Below are 15353 nucleotides of genomic sequence, written 5' to 3'. Positions count from 1 at the left end.
ACATTCAATATTTGTCCAGCAGATGGCGATCGTGAGTTACATTAAAATTTAAGTTTCCTGGGAACTTATTCCCCCCCACACACACACTTAGATAGTATACAAATACAGAAAGCGCCTTAAGACGGCCTTTAAAAAGAATGAAAAATAAAGTAATTTAAAGCTAACTGATTTTTAACATTTGTGATAAGCCACATGTTGAGAATCTAAGATGTAGACGTGTGAGGAGACAGGGTCCCGTCCTCAGCCAGCCTGCGGGTTTTATGTGCTTTCCTACTCCTGACATGGGGCTCTCCTTCAGGCTCTCATTTAACTAACATTCACTGAAGGACCAAGGCAGCTAGACCACAGCTAAGCGAATGAGGACAGCTCCCTGAGGCCTCTAGACACCACCGTGCCTGCACAGATTCCCTAGGTGAGGAACTTAGAGGAAGGACCCACTCTCTCTGTCTGAAGGAAGCTTCTGAAATGGCTCTCTAAAGATTGTTTTGCCAGATACAGGACAACAGTAGTCTTTGGGGGCTAGGCAAAGTTGGGGAAAAATAACACAGGGGTCCAGGTGCCTGAGTTCTTTTTTCTGGAAAGTGTCTCTGCCAGCCAGTCCCATTCTCTTGAGGACTGCAGGATTTTCACGCGTGTGAGACTGAGCAGGATGGCTCTGCTATGTGCCGGAATGTCCCCTCTCTGTCAAAACCAGCTGGATTCACACTCAGAAGCTGTGGTTACTGCCCCCCTTGCAAACAGCCTAGTGGGACACTTTGAACAAGAGAAGCCACCAGTTCCTTAGGTGTTTATTTCATCCGCTGTAGCTTCTTTGGCAGAGACACACTGATTGTGCACTCTGGTCCTTACGTGTTTGGAATCCATTAGCATGTAGACAGTGGTATTGGACTGAGAGTCGAAGGCAGTTCATTTCTAAACTGTGAGAGTGGTTTTTGCTTTTCTCTTTCTTCATAGAGCTGGGTCCGTTTTCCAAACAAAACACTGGCTCAATCCTAAGGTATGCAATTGATGATAGCCACGCTGCTCCAGTTAGCCTGAGGGCAGAAAGAAGCCCCAACTGTTCTCCCCTCTGCCTCCACCTTGCTCATGGTGGTCCGCAAGGGGCTTCCCAGGACTCTGGGCTCCACTGGGTACAGTCTGAAAACCGTATCATGTTACATCTGTGCGCGGCTGTTTTAGAAACGTGCTTTATAAAGGGTCAGATCGTCGGTGTCATGCAAGATACTTCTGAGCATGTTTGAATTAGTGCTACAAAGATGCCATGGACACAGTAATCGTGTTACATTGAAAACATTCTAAATTGGAAAGATTTGTAGAGCTTCTCCTAAAGAACTATAGTTTTCATGTATGGCAGACCAAGTGACATTTTTACAGCATCATTAAAGCTGCAGTTATAAACTCTGTGAAGTCTCATATCCCTCCAGTATTTGTCCAAACCAGTAACTTGGTTTTTAAAACTCAATTAAAGCCTTTTTCCTTCGGGGGGTTATAACTCCTGCAAAAAGCTTAAAAATATGTGGCTAGGTGTGGTGGCATTTGCCTTAATCCCACCACTCAGAGGCAGGGGGAGCACTGTGAGTTTGGGGCCAGCCTGGTCTACTTAGACAGCTCCTGGCCAGCTGGGGCTACACAGTGAGACTCTTTCAAAAAGATGGTGGATGGATGGACAGATGGATACATGGATGGATACGTGGATAGATGGATGAGTGGGTGAGTTGGTGGATGGATGGATGGATGGATGGATGGATGGATGGATGGATGGATTAATGGATAGATGACTGAGTGCGTGAGGTGGGTGGGTGGGTGGGTGGGTGGATGGATGCGTGGGTGGGTAGGTGGATGGATGGATGGATGAATATTAAGTCAATACAAATAGGCCACATCCAAGAGAATACTGACACTTATCCTTTGCTGTGACCCTGTTACATTTCTTCCAGAGCATCTATATCTTAGAATGCACCAGATTTACCCTCCAGGACCACACTACACGGAACAGAACATGGGAGGCTCAAATATGTTCCCAGACACTGCCCTCTCTGTTGACAGTTATTGTTACAGAAGATTTGGGATTTTAGTATCTATCTGTAAAATTTATTCATGATTGTTCAAAGGCAGTGTTGTTTGGGTGCCAGCATTTGCATTCCTCTTCAGAATAATAATTTTAATACTGTGGTTTCTTTCAAGAACCGCTTACTGGTACCTTGTTACTGAATACAAGACAAAAGGTGACACTTAGTATAGGGAAGGCCAAGTTCCTCAACAATTGGAAGTTGAGAGGGTTGAGATGTGGGGGGCTGGAGTCCTGGCAGCCCCCCCCCTCCGCTTTTGACCCACTTTGTGGACTGCAGCACCTCCTCTTCTCTCATCGTCACCACCTGAGAGAATTTACAGTTGTCTCATTCTGCAGACGCCAAGCTTGACCTCTTTTGTTTTCCTTTGGAGGACAGGCCCTATATTCAGACTCAGCGTGCCACTTATGAAACCGCTTCAGGTGTGCGCTCCATGGTATAAAATCAGATCGCTTTAAAACAAACTTAAGTTTTGATCCATTTATTTATATGTGCTCAGGAAGAATTATAAGTAACAATAATGAGAAGGTTTTGTAGTTGATTGGTAATTGTCTCTATGAAGTTTCTCGCCTTCTTAATGTAATCTCTTTCATTTTATTCTACTATTTCTAAGACACATAAATTACTTTTACCTTAACCTCATATGATGCTACTATATTATATATATATATATATATATAAAAATTAAAAATTAAATTAACAGACCACAGCATTTCCCTGGTAATAAAAGTTTTATCTTTTATTTCAAGTCATGACTTGGGAAATGCATTCTTCAAAGTAAACGTTTGAGCCAGGGGATCCTTCATTATGAGCTGGGGAGTGAAATCAGAATGCTATAGTTTGGGCAGCATCTTGCCCTGCTTTGTCTTTTGTGATTAATGTAGATCATGCAGTAGACTGAAGCTTCATGCTGGCGGTGGCCATAATTACCATATTCATCACCCTGTCCCCAGTGCTTGACTGCCTGGCCTGTGTTAATCACTCAGTAAATATTTGATGAAGAAATAAATTATTCAATTAAGTAAATTATGCAGAAACTAGCGCCTACTAAGTGCTTTCCTAATGAAAACCTGCCCCCTAGTTCTAATTTCACGAGTGCTCTCCAAGCACTGATGACCTGGGCAGCAGTGGTGGCACCACTAAGGATCAGTAGAGGAGTGTGTTAGCAAAGGAGCGGGTAACTCTTATGTCATTCTTTCTTTAGAAATATAGGCTCGTTCGTTTTTTTTAAACGCTCTTCCATGTTACTTATATATAAACATAAGGAGAAGATGGTTAAAGACACTCAGCAGCAAATACTTGGTCTCTGATATGTGATGGACTCTGAAGCATTGCAATGAGAGTGGATTAAAAACCTCTGCTTCCCGTGTAGTAAGAGCACACTGGGAGAGAGAGAGAAAAAAAAAATGTAATTCTAGACGAGGTTTAGAGCCCGGGCACTGAGACAAAGTATTATGATGGAATATCAAAGTCATGATCTTTTATTGATACTGTTTTCCTTATTGCCTTTATTTTCTCCCCAAAAATGTAGTTGATATTTTGAGGATATTTATAGATTGCCTTAATGTGGTACAATGTAGACCAACCGTGACATTCACGTGACGGATTCCAACAGCCTTGTGCCCTTGGCAGCGTGTAGCCAGAAGTGCCTTCAAGAATTCCTAGAGAAACAGCGAACTTAATGGAAAACAGGAGTTTTCTTGAGCGCTGCCGGCTGCCAGGTTCACAGAGACTTTTGAATTACAATGGAATGCCTCTCCAGATAAAACTACCACGTCTATTCTTGGTGGCTGCAAAGGCCACTTTCATTTGCCCTAACAGCTAGATGAAAGTTTATGTGATATCCTAGTGACCATGGGGTTTAGAATTCCAGTAGTTTCCTGTTTTACTATTTGCTTGAGAACATTTGCAGCTTGGCAGCCCATCTGTCTGTCAACCCTGCCCCTTTCTAGCAGTTACTAAGCTTCAAATCTTCTACTCTTTGCCTGATTTTCCCCCTCAGGGTCAGGGATCGAACTCGCAGCTTCACACGTGCCAGTCAGGCTACAGCACCCCTAACCCCAACTCCGCAAAACCCTGAGTTGTCTAGAGCTCCCTAGAGTGGATGTACAAGATGGTTGTCCATTAGGATGGTCAGGAAAATGTTGGAACTTCTGACTACATTCATCTCATCTTTTTTATAATTCACCATGCATATAAATTTTAATATTATGAGCAAGTATGTTACTTAAGATTTTTTCCTAATATACTATACAAAAACAGTTTGGGATGATCTATCTAATTTCATTCCCCCAGAAGAATCCTACTAAACCCGTAATTTTACTCTCTTTCTTGCTGTTAAGAAAGTACATTCCCAGGTAATTTAAGTTACTTGATACAGGACATAGACCCATGTTAGTCAGCAGGACAGGGATTGAAAACAAAGTTCTGTCTTAATTCCAGTCTCATGTTAAGAGTCCATATATATTAGACTGCCAACTCGGTTTAGAAGAAAACGGAGTGTGTAAAAATATTGGAGACTTGAAAAATCAAACATAATCAAGTGGCAGTTGCATAGTCATTAGCCCAGCATTGGGGAAGGACGGGGCATCAACTTACTCTGGAGTTTTTTACTTAGCAAGTGAGGCAGCTCCTACTCTCTGTGGTATACTCTTAAAATAGATGGATAGGTGGATGGATGGATGGATGGATGGATGGATGGATGGATGGATGGATGGATGGATGGCTTTCCCTACTCTCTGTGGTATACTCTTAAAATAGATAGATAGGTAGATGGATGGATGGATGGAACCCCTACTCTCTGTGTATACTCTTAAAATAGATAGATAGGTGGATGGATGGATGGATGGATGGATGGATGGATGGATGGATGGATGGAACCCCTACTCTTAAAATATATGGATGAATGGATGGATGGATGGATGGATGGATATAGATAGATGTACGATTTTCGTGATTTTTCCCTTCAACTTATGATCTTAGTCAGAATACCCATTATTTCCTGTCATTTCTGGTCACATGCTCCCCGTTTCTGGTATGACAGCTCCCTTTTTAAAAGCACTCCATGATAGACTTTCCTTCGACACTGGGCATCACTATCTTCTGACCCAGATAAGATAGATGAGTTGTTTTGGAGAGCTACACCCAATTGCTTCTCAAAATTTGAGTCTTTTCAGCTGGGTGTGTGAAGTTCTGGTCTTATGTGCTAAGTTCTTAGTTTTATGAGTTCAAATGTGATTTCTGTTCAAAAAAAAATCAAGTTAAAGCCTTTTTCTTGGCCTTGGAAGAATTAACCAGTTGCATGATGTCTCCAGAAGCAGCCAGCAAGTCGTTCCAGTGAACTCATGTCCTTGGTTTTAGTCCTGTAGCCCAGCTTACACTAAAAGGGAAAGACATAGGAGCTCCTTTGTAAATGAAACTGCAACATGGCGTGCTAACAGATGCTGAGAAGCAAATTCCCAGAGGCCCCTGCTTCTGCATAGTACAGAACACAGAAAAGCCTGGCTGGCCCTGAGAAGCAGTTTGTGGCATAGCTCTGAGCATTCCAGCCACATCCAGATCCCAGGATGACTACAGTTAAAACTGAAGAACAGTGGCCTCTTAACTGACCCCTGAGTCACCAAGCTTCCGTGCCAGGCTGGCCACTTGTGAACTTTCTAGAATGCAGATCTGATCTCGTGTCTCCTTTACTGAAAATTCTTCCCCACATACCCTTTTGGCTTTGTCATTACCATAACACATGGGCCCTTCAGCCTTCCTTCCCTGGAGCCTCTAGTCTCATATTCCTCCCCACCCCACTGCATTGCATGTATTGTTCTTGTACTGGGTAAATGACAGCTTCTCAAACAAGATCTGCTTCCTCGTGGCCCTGTCTTTGCATGTGTAACCTGTAATTAGCATCCCTTTTGTTTCTTCACGTCTCCTGGCTGTTTTCCTAACTCTTAGTTCAGTGTTTAAGGTTAGTGGAATTCAAGCTTGTGTCATATAGAGTTTGTTTTATTATTTTGCTTTTGAAGTAGCCATGCTAAGCTGGTACTTCTTTCCTGTGATCATCAATTATGATCATTTGTAAGTACAGAGTGCTAAAAACATCAGTGTGTGTGTGTGTGTGTGTGCGTGTGTGTGTGTGTGTGTGTGTGTGTGTGTGCGTGTGTGTATTCAAGGATGTATGTGTGGAAGGCAGAAGGCAGTCTTGGATGTTTTTCCTCACATGGTCTCTCGCTAGCTTGGAACTTACTTGATTGGGCTAGACTGGCTGGCCAACAAGCCCCAGGGATCCTCTTGCCTCTGCCTCCCGAAGCACTGGGATTAGAAACACGCATCTTCACCTAACTCTTTTTTTAGTTTTAGTTTTAGTTTTTTACATGGATTCTAGGGGTCCAGCTCAAGTCCTCCTGCCTGCTCAGCAAGTACTTTATCAGGGAGCCATCTCCTTGGTCCCCAAACATAGCATTCCTGTAATGTGACGCAATGTTTCTCTGGTGATAACTCTATATTGTAGTTAAGAAGCCTTTCCTGGGGTTTAGGATTGCACAAAGGGGGAAGGACCTGGGAATGGAAGACCTGAAGCTAGGCCTAGGAGAAAGGCAGATGCTAAACAAGCAAACAGCCAGCGAATTCAACCAAGAAGACTCGGGTACAGAGAGGGGCAACTGCAAGCAAGCCTTCTGTATCCACAGATCTGCTAATGCCAGATCAACTGCCGCATCCACCCTCTGCCCATTTCTCTCCACTTGTTTACGTACTGTTTTTGGCACTTTTTATGCTATCATGATAGACTTATGTTGCTGCAGAGAATTGTGACCCTTGCAACCCTGAACTATTTATTATTGTTTAGAGAAAAGCAGGTTGGCAATCTGGCTCTGACCAGCAATTTTTTTTTCAACCTTAGTGGAGGTTTTATTGTTGATATTTTTATAGATAGTCGTTTAATAGGCTTTTCAATAGTCAACATGCCCTTTCAGAGAGGCGAAATCAAGTTCTATCTGATGGCTCACACCTTTAATCCCGCACTTAGAAAGCAGGTGGATCACTGAGCTGGCAGCCAGGCTTGTCTCCATAGAGAGTTCCAGCAGTTTTTACAATGAGGTCCTCAAACCAGCAACACTATGGGGAACTGCACATCCCCAGGCCTCCCACGAGCCCCGTCAATGAGAAATCCTAAGTGTGGAGCCCAGGGTGTGCCACTGCGCCCCTAGCGGTTCTGATGCCTGCCAAGGTGAGAACGAGGCAGGCAGAGGTTAAGGGAAACAGGCATTTCCGATAAGTTTTTTTTCCCCCCATTTTGAGATAGGATCTCACTCTCAAACTCCCTACATTAGCCCCACCTAGTCTCAGATCCACAGCAGGTCCTCCTGCCTTGGTGTGCTGAGTGCTGAGATTACAGACATGAGCCACGAGGCTGGCTTGCTTGAAAAATTATAATTCCTCGATGGAAGGAACTCACAATTGTATTCCCGATATCTTGCTCTGATCGCCCTGCGTGGTGCCATGAGTGAATGAATGAATGAAGAGTGAATGAATGAGTGAAAGCGGACACGAGTGTGCCTGTGCAAAGGAGCTAATCCCTAACCGTGAAACCGGATCTACATGTGTAAGAGGGAATCAGGCGTGATTCACCTACCAGGGTGCCTGGGAACGGGGCAGGAAAGCATCTTCAGGAGCAGAGTACTGCTGAAGGCAAGTGTCTGAGGGACTGACGTCAAGTCGGATTCCATCCTGCTCGGCTCCTCTTGGCGTGTTGCTCCCCTCCTGATGTCATGGCTCACCTGCTCCTCTCTCTGACTCTGGTTAGTGCATTACATCCCCTGAAGGCAATAACTCCCAATCACAAATGGGGAACCATTTACCGGTATCTGTAGCCTTCTCTCTGCTTTGGCCATGCTGGGCGCTTCTCCATCCTCGCTGTCCTACCGTCGGCCTCTCGCTGACACTAGGGCTCCTGTGTCTTGCTTGGTTATGTTTGTATTTCCTCCAGGGGTAAGGCTCTGCATATCAGTATTGTATCTTTGTCTTCAGAGAAACGGATGCCCAAACAGACCACGCTGCATTCAGAAGTGCGAGTTGACATGAGCGTGATTATTGTACTGTTCTCATTTGAAAACATAGCACAAATATGGTATCTAAGCACTGATGACCTACTTGCTAATATGAAAATGCAGGTCACATTGGAGGCCTGTTATTTAGTAAAGTATATACATACATTGGGGGGGAAAACAATGTTTCTATATCCACCTTAATATGTGTTACCGGAATATACTTGGAGTTTTTAAAGATTCTATATGAAAGTTTTTACTTTCACTGAGGTAGAGATTTTGCATTTATTTCCTTTAAAAAAAAAGAGAGACTACATACTTTAGAAACATCTAAAGAAAAAAATGAGCTTTTTGAGGGCTTTTGTGGGTAATTAAGTATTATTTCACGACTTTTCTGTGATAACTAAATGCGCATTATGTCAAAGAGTCATCAACCTGGCCCTTTCTAACTTTTGGCATGGTGACATTTTGAAAGGAAAATTAGTTGGGCTTTTTTTTTTTTTTCATTCCATGAATACCATGGGAATTTCCTGGTGTTTCAACACATTCTGAATATGTAATTCCCACAGTGGCCATTAATGGCCATCTGTGTAAGGTAATACATATTTGGGATGAAATTGATTACCGCCTGAACACTTTGGTGCCACGATCAGGAAAAGCACGCAAAGTTCACATCTTTTCTGTTCTAATGACAGCTGTGTAGCTAAAGATATTAATTTCCGAAAGCAAAACAGCCTATCACTCAAGATCCTAATCTCACAATGAATGCGGAGAGGAAGGAAAGGCGTCTGCAGAGCCCTCCACTCACGGTGGGGACTGCCGTGCTCAGGACACTCAGGATAAAGGGACACAGCAGCCTCTGGGGTGTAGTGTGTCTTCACACCTGGGTTAGGACCACTGTCGTTTTGCTGAAGGCTCAGAACTGGTCATGACACCTGTAGAAACTCCTGTGAGAACAGCCACCGTCCGCACACCATACTGGCCTGCTTACCACCTTTCCCCACATACCTGACTGGCCCTACATCCCTGTTTCTTTATGTTTTTTGTGCTTAGGTTAAAATGTTTTCCTTTGCCGTATAAAACCAGACTCTTGCCTTTTTTCAAACAGGATTTCTTCATGATCTCTCCGGTGAAGTCATTTTATTTTTATAGCTTTGTGTGTGGTAATTTGTACCTATATACTTTCTGAGCTCATTTTCCCCCCCCCCGAGAGTAGAGCTGGGAACTACACAAATGTGTGTGTTTATACAGTTCTCATGGCTGTGTCCCGTATCTTGACTCACACCAATTATCTAGTTACCCAGTGTTTTGTGAAACACATTACGAAAGGTAATCTTTTTCTAGTTTAGAAACTTTCAAGGCTTTGTCTCTGAACAATCTCTGTGATTATTAAAAGACCTTATCAAGCCCCCATAGAAAATTTAAATTTGAACACAGCTCTATCTTTATCCTCGAGAGAATGTGATCCGGAATGATGTAACTGCAAATGCCTTAAAGTAGATGCAAGAGCTGATGGAGGCACTGTGCGCACGCTGGGATACAGCAACAGTGATGCTGCCTCGCTGACAGGGAGCCTTTCTGCCTCTTCTCCTTGACCTCGGTGATAAGTATTCATCGGGGTATGATAGATTTCAAATCTGCTTCCTATTAGAGATTATAAAATAATACTGTCTTCTTTTTTTTAAAAAAAAAAAAAGGAGATACGTCTTCTCATTTTCTGTGTCATATACTAAATGTCACATACCAGGTATGTCTGATAGCTGTTCAGGGGACTTGGAACATACTGATAATAAAGAGGTCTCAGTGGTAGCAATATTGTGGAACATTTGGGTTTGGATTCTGTCTTGTTTGTCACTTAGTGAACATACCCAGTGCTTACTCTCAATGTCTTTTGGATGCAAAGATAAATGATGTGATGCTGTATTTCAGCAAAGCCTTCCCGAGTCCCACATTCTAACACCTGGTGGTAACACAGACATGCTCGGGACCGAAAGTGTTTCAGAGTTGGTTCTTGTTGTTTTTGTTGTTCGTTTGGTTTGGTTTTCTTCCCAGGTTTGGAACTTCATCTACATAATAAGATTCTTCAGAAATCAGACCCAAATCTAAATAAGGAATTCATTTCTTCCATATACCCCCTCACTTACAAGTCTGAAAGTAATTTTGTGTTATAACTGTCCGCATCTTATTGTACCTACACTTTGACTGCCACCTGTTACCTGAGGTCATGTATAGGATTTCCTCCCCGCTTGTGGTATCTTGTTGGTGCTCAAACACATGCAGATTGTATGTCATTTCAGATTTTTCCATGGTACGTGTTCAGTCTGTATGGTACATGAAAACGTGTAAGAGTTAGCTGAACTCTGAGCAGAAAGGGAAAAGAAGCAGTAACTTTGAGTTTGGCTTCGCTGTGCCATGCATTTAGAAAAACTAATTATGCATTTAGTTTTTCTAGCCTCCATGGTGGATATGCCAAGGCAGACGGATGGGTGGGACTGAGTGCTAAATTAGCCCATCAATAGCCTCTTCCACAAGGGACACACAGAGGAACAAGTGTATGAAGGGTGCTTGCATGGTACGTTTATAGCTATAGCCCCTCACCTTCCTCAGTCCCTCGAGGTTCTTGAGATGTTGCGTAATAACCAGACCTGGCTTGATTATTGCATTTCTTCTGATAATCTGTATTCAGTAACCCTTCACTGTTGTACTTGTTTTGAAACACCATAAGCTTAATAAACGTGTGTGTTCTCATGGCTCCATTCGCCAGCCATTCCTCTATCTCCCTCCCTCTCCATGGGCCTTATTCTTTGAGCTACAATATTGGAAGTAGATTCACTCTGCTGTCACATCCAAATACTTAAGCAAAAGGAAGGGTTGGGTGTCTCTCATTTTAAATCAAAAGCTGGAGACTATTAAACTAAGCAAGGAAAGTATATCTAAAGCCAAGAAAGACTGAAAGTTGGTCTTTCTCACCAGATAGCCAAGTTGTGACTATCATTCTTAAAGGAAGCTAAAGTCCAGTTCCAATGAACACATGAATGATACAAAAGCAAAACAATATCCTGACAGTGATGTGGAGACCGTCTTTGTGGTTTGTTAGGAGATCAAACCTGCTAAAGCTTTCCTCTGAGCCAAAGCCTAATTCAAAGCAAGCTCTTGGCATGGGTGGGTCCGTGTCATAGAATTCTCACTCTCAAAACACAGCTCTTAACCTCTTCAATTCTGTGAAGGCAGATAGGGGTGAGGAGAGGAGTTCAAAGCCAACAGGCTGACTCAAGTGCTTTAAATGAAGAGGCCATCTCCATACATGATGTTCCAAGTCACCCACCAAATGCTGTTGCAGGGGCTGCAACAAGGTATCCAGAAGGTCTAGCAGAAATAGTTGATGAAGACTTCTATATCAGCAAACAGATTTTCAGGGAGGATCAAGCGAGCTTCTAATCAGAAAAAGAAGCCACCCAAAACATTCATAGCTAGAGAGTAGAAATCAGTGCCTGACTTCTAAGGGACATACTGGGACAATTCAGCTGGTAGCTAAGGTAGACCAGTATTCATTTGCCATTCTGGAAGTCTTTGGGCCTTTGAGGGTTATACTACAGTGAATCTTCTCTGCCTATATTCTGTATATTGGACAGCAAAGCCTGGGTGACATATCTGTTTCTAACATGGCGTGCTGGACATTTGATACCCATTACCGAGGCATACAGCTTGGGGAAAAAATAATTTAAAATATTATTACTCATTGACAGTGCACCTGGTCAGCCAATGATTTTAACAGATTTATAAACATAAGAAGATTAATGTTTTCATGCCTGCCAGCACGACATTCACTCTGCAGCCCACAAATCAAGGAGCAAGGACGGCTTTTAAGGCTTATTACTCAAGAAATACTTTCTGTAAAGGATGTGGGTGTAGTAGTGATTCTCTGATGGCTCTGGGTAAGTTGAAAGCCTTTCAGAAACAATTCACCATCCTAGATGCCTAGATCGAATTCACTGGATGAGGGAAAAATAACAACACGTTAAAGGACCATGGAGAAGGGTGGTTCCAGCCCTCAGAGATTCCTCTCAGGGATTCAAGACTTCCGGGAAGGGAGTAACTGCATATGTGGTGGGCATAGCAAAAGAACTAGAGGCTGCAACTAAATTTCTGTAGTCATATGATAAAACTTTAATGGATGAGGGGGGGAAAAACACAAGTAAACAAAGCAAAACTGCTTTCTTGCAGTGGGATCTATTGCCAAGGAGGATGCTATGAAAACTGTTGAAATAATAGCAGAAGATTTAGAATGTTCTAGAAACTTGTTTGGGAAGACAGTGGCAAGGTTTGAGATGACTGAGTCCAACTTTGAAAAAGTTCGACTGTGGATAAAAGGCTGTCAAACAGCATTGCATGCTGCCGAGAAAATGGTGCATGGGATCAATTGACCACGTGGCAGATCTCATTGTATTATTTTAATTGGCAAGCCTCCTCAGCTGATGCGTCAGGAGCTATCAGCATCAATCAAGGCCAGATGCTTCCCTGGTAAAAACATGTTGATCCTGAAGGCTCGGGTGACCATTAACATTTTTAGCAATAAAGCATTTTGAATTAAAATACTTGCATTGTTTTTTCGTACATGATGGTATTACATACTATATATATATAGTATATATATATAAAGTGTAGTATAGGCATAAGATATATTTACTGAAAAAAAGCAAAAAGTTCATGTGACTTGCTTCATTAGGCCTTTGACTGTTGTTATCTTAGTTAGGGGTTTTGTTGCTGTGAAGAGACACCACGACAACAGCAAGTCTTATAAAGGAAATACATTTAATTGGGGCGGCTTACATCTTCAGAGGATTAGTCCATTATTATCATAATGAGACCTGGTGGTGTGCAGGCAGACTTGGGGCTGGAGGAGGAGCCCAGTGTCCTACATCGTGACCTGCAAGGCAAGGGGAAGTGGTTTGTCTCACTGGGCGTGGCTTGAACACATAGGAGTCCTCAAAGCCCACCTCCACAATGACACACTTCCTCCAACAAGACCCTAAATACTCCAACAGGCCATACCTCCTAATAGTGCCACTCCCTTTGGGGGCCATTTTCTTTCAAACCACCACAATTGTGGTATTTCAGAATCAAAACTCGCGGCATCCCTGAGGTATGAATCAATTCGCTACATTAGCTTTTATGGGAAAGATAGCGCCCAATACGCTAGAGTCCTGTGATGATCTCACCTTCCAGCACACAAATCTAAAGCCACAAGGAAAACACTCAAACTGGGTTTTCTTAGAGACTCATGCTGTCGCTCAGCTTATTGTTCCCACCTCCTTGCCATGTTCGGTTCTGTTGGTGTGTGTTTCCTGATATTGCATCAAAGTGAAATTTAATCTCTTTTTAAACAGGTCCAGATCGTTTCTCCCTGATCTGTTTCCAGTAGCCACCTACTCCTTTTTAGCCGACTTTTTGGTGCCCCTCATCTGGGGAGTGGAGGTTTAGGTTTGTTTTCATTTTATGAATCAGATCCTTACTTTAGAAAGAGTTAAGTAATCCAGCTTCAGGGAATGTCATTCTCAGCCAAAAACAATGGGATTAAAGTCAAGGATCCTTAAGAAAGAAAACAACAGGATAGTTGGGATTTATGCCCAAATCCTTGAGTTACCTTTGTCTCTGATTTGAACATATTTCACATTTTGTTCTTAACCAATAAAGTAGTTTTCCCCTTTAAATCTGTAACACTTTTTCCCCCCAGAATCTTCAGCTACTTGGAGCTACAGCCATCGAGGATAAATTACAAGACCAGGTGCCTGAAACTATAGAAACTCTCATGAAAGCTGACATCAAAATATGGATCCTGACTGGGGACAAGCAAGAAACTGCCATCAATATTGGTAATTCACCCCACTCCAATTTTAAATCCTGGTACCTTCTAACAGGCCAGTGTGTTTTAATAAGATGAATGAAAGATGTATTAAAACCCTGAGGCTGAGGACACTGAAGACAGGGACTTTCGTCAGGAGATAGTTAATCTGAACAGATTCAAGAAGAACAGGGCTGTTGGAAAAACAACAGAGCCAGTCTCAGTGGACCCCGGATCCCTTGCAAGGAGCCCCACCCCCTGACCTGGAGCAGGTACATGACATCATTGCCCTTTTCCCTAGAGAATGTCTCAACTTTATGTGAATTTTTATATCTAATGTACTTAATTCTAACAGACTGAAATGTGTGAAAGGGTATCTTCTAAGAAAGCCTCTTCCTATTCCAGAAAGGAGATTATGTCAGACTGTCCCAAGGGTGGTGTCTGGCTAGTTTCGTATCAGCTTGACACATGGTAGAGTTATCTGGGAAGAGGGATGTTGTGGAATATTTGTTTAACTATGGAAAGATGTGTTGCTCTTTTACCTTGCCTGCCTAAGACACTGATTGGTTTAATAAAAAGCTGAATGGCCAGTATTGAGGGAGAAAGTATAGGAGAGACTTCGGGCAGGAAGAGTAAGGAGGAGGAGGAATTTAGGCTCGAAGAGAAGAAAGAAAAAGAGATACCAGGGAAACACAAGAAGCCAGACAGACAGACACATGGCAGGCAAGTAGGACATACTGAATGAAAGAAAGGTTAAAAGCCCTGAGGCAAAATGTAGATAAATAGAAACAGGTTCAATTAAGTTAAAAGAGCTAATGGGACAAGCCTAAGACCAAGCATTCATAGCTAAAAACAAGTCTCTGTGTCTTCATTTGGGAGCTGGTTGGCAGCCCAAAGAAAAACTTCTGACTTTGGAGGTACATTGCTTGAGAAACCGCCTCCATCAGTTTGTCTGTAGACAAGGCTGTAGGGCATTTTCTTGATGGATGATTGATGTGGGAGAGCCTAGCCTGCTGGAGTTGCTACCCTGGCCCACAGTCCTAAATAATTTAAGAAAACTAACTGAGCAAGCCATGGGGAACAAGCCCGTAAGCAGTGTTCCTCTACAACTTCTGCTTCAGTTCCTGCCTCGTCCCCAAGTTGCTTTAGGTCAAGGTATTTATCACAGCACTGGGAACTTAACACAGACTGATGGTAAGAGAAGTAGACGCTATTAACCAAGACACCTAGTCCAAGGGCTAGAGTCTCCCTGTGCCTTTCACTCAACCGAGCCACCTTCTGGGGAGAGAACGCACTTCCCACTTCTGCTTTCTCACCTGCTGAAATAAACCCTGACACCTTGCTTGCTACACCTGTCCCCCAGTGTGAATTCTTCTGGAACACAAGAGCTGAGAACGCCGCTATAGC

The 15353-nt window shown here is 42.9% G+C and overlaps 1 protein-coding gene across 3 annotated transcripts in view; it reads left to right on the top strand.

Moving 5' to 3' along the window:
- Atp8a1 (ATPase phospholipid transporting 8A1) overlaps positions 1 to 15353 on the top strand; it is a 200873-nt gene that overhangs the window by 103335 nt on the left and 82185 nt on the right. For all 3 annotated transcript variants that reach the window (XM_050149965.1, XM_050149964.1, XM_050149966.1), the window contains one exon: positions 13839 to 13977. In XM_050149965.1, the coding sequence (XP_050005922.1) occupies positions 13839 to 13977 (139 nt within the window). The remainder of the gene's footprint in view (positions 1 to 13838; positions 13978 to 15353) is intronic.

This window comes from Alexandromys fortis, unplaced genomic scaffold (assembly GCF_014885135.2).
Source record: "Alexandromys fortis isolate MF-2015 unplaced genomic scaffold, M_Fortis_MF-2015_v1.1 scaffold_0, whole genome shotgun sequence".
Taxonomy (NCBI): Eukaryota; Metazoa; Chordata; class Mammalia; order Rodentia; family Cricetidae; genus Alexandromys; species Alexandromys fortis.
Note: the sequence above shows the minus strand (reverse complement) of the source record. Positions and strands in the feature narration are given on the sequence as shown.